The 6,887-nt window shown below is 42.7% G+C and overlaps 1 protein-coding gene across 1 annotated transcript; it reads right to left on the bottom strand.

The window, feature by feature from the left end:
- Nucleotides 1-223: 223 nt before the first annotated feature.
- On the bottom strand, nucleotides 224-6,613 carry spopla (speckle type BTB/POZ protein like a). Its single transcript, XM_088315786.1, has 12 exons — nucleotides 6,413-6,613; nucleotides 4,566-4,649; nucleotides 3,726-3,839; nucleotides 3,464-3,585; nucleotides 3,110-3,261; nucleotides 2,895-3,022; nucleotides 2,525-2,702; nucleotides 1,862-1,917; nucleotides 1,657-1,779; nucleotides 1,332-1,474; nucleotides 1,152-1,205; nucleotides 224-511 (listed from the first exon to the last, which is right to left on the bottom strand). Exons 3-12 carry the CDS (start codon nucleotides 3,801-3,803, stop codon nucleotides 367-369), a joined length of 1,179 nt encoding a protein of 392 aa, XP_088171912.1. The 5' UTR covers nucleotides 3,804-3,839; nucleotides 4,566-4,649; nucleotides 6,413-6,613; the 3' UTR covers nucleotides 224-366.
- Nucleotides 6,614-6,887: the final 274 nt, after the last annotated feature.

Raw genomic sequence — 6,887 nt, 5'->3', positions numbered from 1 at the left:
ATGAACTCCGGAGCGACTCCAGAGCAATGGCAGACATATTAAGGCCATTTTGAAGAATTACAGGAAAGAAAAGAGAGAGAGAGAGAAAAAAAAAAAAAAAAAAAAAAATCAACAGTAGCAGACAGCTTGACTTGCTACCCACCCTGAACACCAAACAGTCGGGGCAACAAAGCAAGACCGTCTTTTTTCCCCCCATTTTTCTTTTTGTCCCCCCTCCCCCGAGTCCATTGTGCCAGCCTCCCCAACATCCATGATGAGAAGGGCCACTCTTCTCTATTCAAGTGTGTTCCGTTTTGGTGGAATTCAAAAAGAGTGGCATCCTCACTACTAGTCTTTTCCTCTGCAGAGCCAGCGAGTCCCGGGCCGTCACGACTGTTTTAGACGCTTCCGGGGAGGACCGAAGGGCGGGCACTGCGCCGAGGCCAGGGCGCGGAATGCCTCGGCCACCAAGTGAGGGTGCGACTGGATCATTGACTTCCAGCCCGCGGTCTCCATTATGTCTGTCGCGTGGCTGCCGGCACAAACACAGTCGGCTTAATGCACAGACATTAAAAATCAATGAACAGAAATGACATGCTGAAGCAAATAAACGGTTTGGGATTTGAAATGAAATATTTCTATTTATTTTTATTCTGCCCCATTTCCAGAGTAAGAAATGTCAAAATGTATGCAACAATTCCGACAAATATTTACAGCCTGTAAACGCAAGGCCGGTTTAAAGACCAAACGAAGCGGGACGAGTACATTGTACGCTGCCGTAACACTGACGGATTAGAAAAGAGCCATTAAGTTTATGGATGGCAGGATATACTAAATTATTTCTTTCCGGAATCCCATCGTAGTTCTGGCCTCGTGAGATGTCTGTAAACAAAACGCAGCCTAGTTTCAAGGTGCCACGAAAACACAAGAACATTCATTGGAAAGGCAAACTTGCCGACCACTCTCTGCCCATACACAAAAGGCTCCATTTGCAGGGTTTCTCCAGGTACGAATCTATTAATAACTTAGACACAATGATACGACGCCTCAAAGTGAAAAGGTAAATAGTGCGCCATCCGCCAGGGCTAAAACAATGAATTCTAATGCATCTGCGAGGGGCGCAGATAAGAGTGTGTTATTCATCTTGTGTCACATATCAGCTAATTACATACTTGCTATTCCAGTTCTTTCCATCTTTACAGCCCAGCTGTCTGAGGACACTGCACCTATGGCAAGGAGATAAAAAGGTAAGCATTCAGGGATGGTAAACAGAAATGGCAGCAGAAATTCATCACGGGAGTTTTTTTTTTTTTTACCCTCTCCCTCCTTTTTTTTTTTCCAAAGATACTTGCCTGTTGATAAAATCTATGGCTTGTGCTTTGAGCTGCTCGGCACTGTGCAAGTCTGCGAGGATGAGGGTGTCGGCCACATTCTCCACCGAGAGGCTGTTGCACAGGGCCTCTTCACACATGACTTTTAGACGCTCCAGAGCGTACTGGAAGCAGACAAGAGAAGAGGTTTGAGAACCAATCTGGTGTAAATAGCGCTCAGCGCTATTTCTGTTGGAAACGGCAGGTAATGAGATTCATAAACAAGTGCAAAACAAAAAGAAACAAAATAAAAATAACAGACACTTGACAGTTTGTGCAAGTGTAAATTGTTTTTTTTGGTGCTCACTTTGTCTGCAGCTGCCAGCAGGTTGTCTGCCATCTTCTCCAGGTTTGGGGCCTTCCCTGTGTAGATGAAGCCCATCATTTCCTTGAAGACGTCGGGGTCCACGTCGCTTATATCGACACGGTTCTGGGAGGAGGACAACGGGGTTTTTAAAAGACGGCAAAATAAAAAATAAAAATTCTAAATACAGTCGTGAGTCACTTTCTACCTTTTTACTCTCTTCCATTTCATGCTCAAACATCGCATTGAAGACGGGCGACCTTGCTGTGAAGAACGCAGATCCAAGAGGGATAAATATAACAGCAGTCAACAAAAACCTTCTTTACCAGCATACAGCACTTGTCAATGTGTTAAATCAGAGTAAGTGCTGTGTCGTCTACTTTCTCCCCCCCCCCATCTGACCACAGCAGCTGCTGCCACCATGTCGAATGGGCACAGGCTGGAATAGTCAGCGAGGCTTTCTGTCTCCTGGATCACAGACGCTCGGGTCAAGCAGGGTAGTCAGGTGGATTAGCACCTTTTGCAGAAGCAGACGGCTTCAAACCTGCCAGGAGGTACGGCCCCTTGGTAGCCTTTCAAGGTGCTTACGGCTCTGTGAGGGAGGCCATTCACAAGAGGCATGACATGTCTCACAAAGGCCATTTTCAGCACTTCTCTGTCATGGGTGCTTGTTAAATGCCCTCAGACTGACATTTAGAACGCAGGATAAATCATGACTCCCTAATGGATTTGCAGGGAGGAAGCGTCTTCATGTCAAGGTACTGCAATTACATTAAAAGCCACATTCCTAATGGTAACTTCGTAACAGGCGCGTTCTAATAAAACGGTTTGGGCTAAAGCGATGCAAAGTGCGAACTCAAGTCCTTCATACCTGCCAGGATGGATTTGTGGGCTTTGAACTCCTGCCCTCCCACGTAGAGGCTGCAGTCTGTGAAGCGTGAACACTCCCAAAGGTTGCCCAGGTCATCAGACAGCTGACACTCGGGTACCTTCAGCATGTTCATGTTGGACTGGCCAGAAATGTTCACGGAGTCTTGGACAACACTCACCTGCTCAGAAGACAACAAATTAGGACTGGGTGGATTAAAAACCTATCACGATATAAGGAATTCATATCAGTCAAATAGGGAAGGAAATAAATTTGGTTTGCGTGTGTGTGTGAGAGACGCACAACAAAATGTTTCCTTTGTCATAATTGCAGAGGAATTAGTTGGCTGTAAAGGCTCAAGTTGAACACTTACCTCACAGAAAAGCGTCAGTTTGTCATCAGGCAGAAGTCCGTTGGCTTCATCCAGGAGGAAATCTCTCCTGATAAACTTTTTGAAGCCCCAGTCTTTGCCTTGGACAAACCTGTAGGCTCTTTGGCTTTCTGCAACAAAAAGGGGGGAATAAAAATCGTTTCAAGACATTTTCAAATGTCTCCAAGTGTCAGAGGAACATGCGCGCGATGACTTACCCATCGCTTTTGTCTCCTCTCGTTTAGCGTTCAACAAGGAAAACTTGAATTTTGCTCTGACTTCACTTTTTGGACAACTAACAAGAAGTAAATATAATGACAGATAATCTTTGCTTTCATCATCAAGTCCCTTTGGATTGACTCGCAGACACCTGTCAAGGAAACCAAAGCCATCAGTAAAAGGAGTCGGGCACGTTCAATTACTTTTGTCAGAACAACGGTGTGCCAAGCCTTCAGGGATTTGCCTCCTTGCTTATATGACAGATTGATTAATTACAATGCAGGTGCAAAAGACATGGTTTAGTGGCATATACACCATTAAATATAGCTCATTGGTGAAAATGAATCACTGACCACTTCATCTTGTCGTTAGGGCCAGAGGAGAAGGTTGAGCTCTTCAGCACTTCCCCCATTTCTTCTCTGCAAAAGCTAAAGTTGTTGATGGTCCACATATAGGAAAACTTGACAACCTTGACCTTGGCGCCAAAAGAAGAAACAAGAGGTGTATTTCATAGAAAGGATTCGGCAGCGAAAGCGAGATTATGTTCCAAGCTATCGGAAAGTGATGACAAGGCTTCCGTGGAGAAAACAGAAGTGAAGTGCTGATTGCTCCAACCTGTGTATAACACCAGCTCTCTGCCACAGGTCCACTTGACATCTCCCCAGGAGGAGGGGGGGTGGGAACCCGTGACATCACCGCTTTGGAGGGAGCACTCGTGGCTCGAAAGCACTAGGCAGTGCAAAACGAAAACTTTAAAAATTAGAAATCTTTTTTTTTTTTTTCTTTACAGAACATATGAAAACAAGTGAGTGTTTTGTCGTGGAAAATGACTCTTCTGTCCAAACACGGATATAAACACAAATCATAAATTAACATTTTAAAATGTTCAAAAATATAATAAAATGAGCCATCAAACTGCTTGTTTAAGCTGATCCATTTCTCATCAAGAAATAACGTCGCAAGTCCCAACTCATCTCTCCAGCTCTCGCAATATTCGCAACTTGAAAACACATAACTTGGGTCAAGCCTTTCCAACTTATAAATAAATCACTACTTTGGCAGGAACTCAATTAAGCGCATGTTGGCACAGCTCAGGACGACACGTCCAGCTTCTCACGTGGGTCCCATTGGAAAATTAAAATTATTGCTCTATGGAGTTGACGCCACAGTTAGCAGAGCATATGATGACCAAGGAAGGATCGTTTGTTAAGTGTATATTTTGCGACTGCTACTGGTGTGATACCTTAATCTCCCTCACAGGACTGATCTAACAGGTTGTCTTTGTTTGCAGGAGACAATCCAACGTAGTGGTAATAATAGTACTCGCCAACCCTTGTGAATGCAAATATAAAATTTGCAAGCATCTCCAAACTTTGGTTAGAATTTGTTGTACAGTGTTGCAGCAACAGCAGTGCATTACAGTCAAATCTAACGAATGTTAACGAAAAGACTCACCTCTTAGCAGTTTTAAGTATATAAAAGGTGATATAGATCTAATATTTCACGGGATACTTCATGGTCCCATCTTCATGTTCCAACCTACGAGCAAAACAGAGCAGAGGACTTGGAAATCACCTCACGTGTCAAATTCAGAATAATTAAGATATTTTAACAATGCAGCTCAATTATGATATATATATTTTTTTTGCCCGTATGCGACATCTAATTTTTTTCATGCAGTGTGGACAGTAAAATTCTGAGTATTTCCCATCCAACCTGGGCCTGTATGAGGATATATATCGGGTATGAGTGCGAGGCATCTGCAGTATGAACGCTCATCCATACACAGACCTATGCGTCATCAAAAGCCCAATATGTGCTCCTACGGACGGGGTAGTGCGTGGCAGGGAGACATCTGACAATCATCCGTGAATCTACAACGTGGTTTAGGGTAAGAGCGTGGTCTTTACATTTGATTTGAATTTAATCTAATTTAAAACATGTAGCATAAATTTAGCATGAGGTGATGGCAGTGATTCAGCCACAAAGGTTCATTTAATATGTGCGGTATTAACGCAACGTCATCTTTAGTGGATGTCTCCAAAATGAGGGGATTGAGTAGCGTTTCTCATTTCCCCAAAATATTTCCAGTTTCTCCGGCCTGCCTACACCGGCGATACACGATGGAAAAAAAGATGAGCCCGTACAAGCGGGATCACATTTACTTTCATAAAGTGTGCCACGTGACGTCATTTTTATGGTGCACGTCACTGGACGTCATATTTTGTGCGCATGCTTGACACATGGCAACGCATTGCGTTCACATTAGAAGTCGCATGTTTTGTAATGTGAACAAGTACATAATCAGATTAGATTTAACAAAAGATCCAAATTGGGCATTGCAGTGTGAATCTAGTCTTAGATAGAGCTTGAACATCACTTGTACATGTACGCATGTACCTTTTAAAAATAAATGTGTAATCAGTCGTTATCTTTAATTTATGCTTAGTTAGTTCAGGCTGCATAATAATTGACGTTCCATTTATTTGTATGAAATGCAGGTGAATCTACTGGTAAAAGTGAGAGTATAAAAAACACTCATCTGGATAGGTTTGGACAAGATTAAGTATGGTTTAGATTCCATCTTGTTGCTTTGCATTCAAATGGCAATGATGCAACTAAGATTTAGCTTGTTTGTATAGTACGAAGACATATTTTGCCAACATAGAATAACCCAAACCCAATAAGGAATTGTAGATAAAGGATGGTTAATTGATCAATTCTTTTTCACATCATAAGAGACATTCCATCAGGTGTCAACCTCGTTTTCAATCAATATTGCCCTACGAATGCAATATCAAAAACGCCCTTAAAAGACGACAGCTTATTTAAAAAAAGAAAGTTATTCTAATTAACTCACACAAAGACGAGCAAGTCTACCAACGAGCCCGATCGTACGTAATCTAAACTAGCACTTAAGTTCTCTCCAGCAAGGATAATGTTGCATTCTCGTTAGCCTTCGACCGCAAATATGGCTAACAACAATCGGCTAGCTTGACACAAACATTTACAACATATTTGCCTTCACGTTAACACGTACGCGTCGACATCGATATCGTTGTCGTGCAGCAAGCCGACAAAGGGACTGTGTATAAAACTGACTCGGGTTTTCTTTACATAGCGTAAAACAAAGGGCCTATGCAGCTCTTTTGACAGAATGCTAGCCGAGCGAGCTAACGTAAGCCCTCACGTTTTGCTTCATTATGCTGCCAGGAAAACAACGTCGGCTAACTAGCAGTTAGCCCGAGCTAACATGTACATCGACTGCCAAAAAAGTTGGAAAATCCATCTTGACGGCGTACCTTTCAATTTCATACTTCCGTATGTATCGAGTAAGATATGTCGCTTAGTGTCACGGGCGCTCCTGTCACCATCCGTCACTTTGGACTCTTTTTCAGTAAGACTCTTCACTAGGTTTCTTTGTCTAATTTATATCTGAGCTAGCTTACTGTGTCCGGCAGATCTGGTTGCTAGCTTAGCAGGCTAGGCGCTGTCTATTGCGCACGCGCGATTTTAGAGCCTGCCAAACATGTCAACATACGAGTAGCATTTGTATTTATGATTATTAATTTTAATTCCATTTACCACAAAAATATAACTAGGTACTGCAATTTTTTTTCGTTTAATTTGTGTCCGTCCTTTGCCATGCCTATTTTTATTTTGTTTTTAAATCGAAATAAAACGGCTTCATTGGGACAAACTATGTATAAAAAGCATAGCATGAGTTCGGTCGCATACCTCGGTGAGCTTGTGAGAGGTGCTGATGTAAGTTTTTCT

This window comes from Idiotropiscis lumnitzeri, chromosome 14 (genome assembly GCF_059441095.1).
Source record: "Idiotropiscis lumnitzeri isolate Australia: NSW breed Sydney's pygmy pipehorse chromosome 14, RoL_Ilum_1.0, whole genome shotgun sequence".
Lineage (NCBI taxonomy): Eukaryota > Metazoa > Chordata > Actinopteri > Syngnathiformes > Syngnathidae > Idiotropiscis > Idiotropiscis lumnitzeri.
The sequence above is the reverse complement of the archived record's forward strand: the minus strand, read 5'-3'. Positions and strand labels throughout refer to the sequence as shown.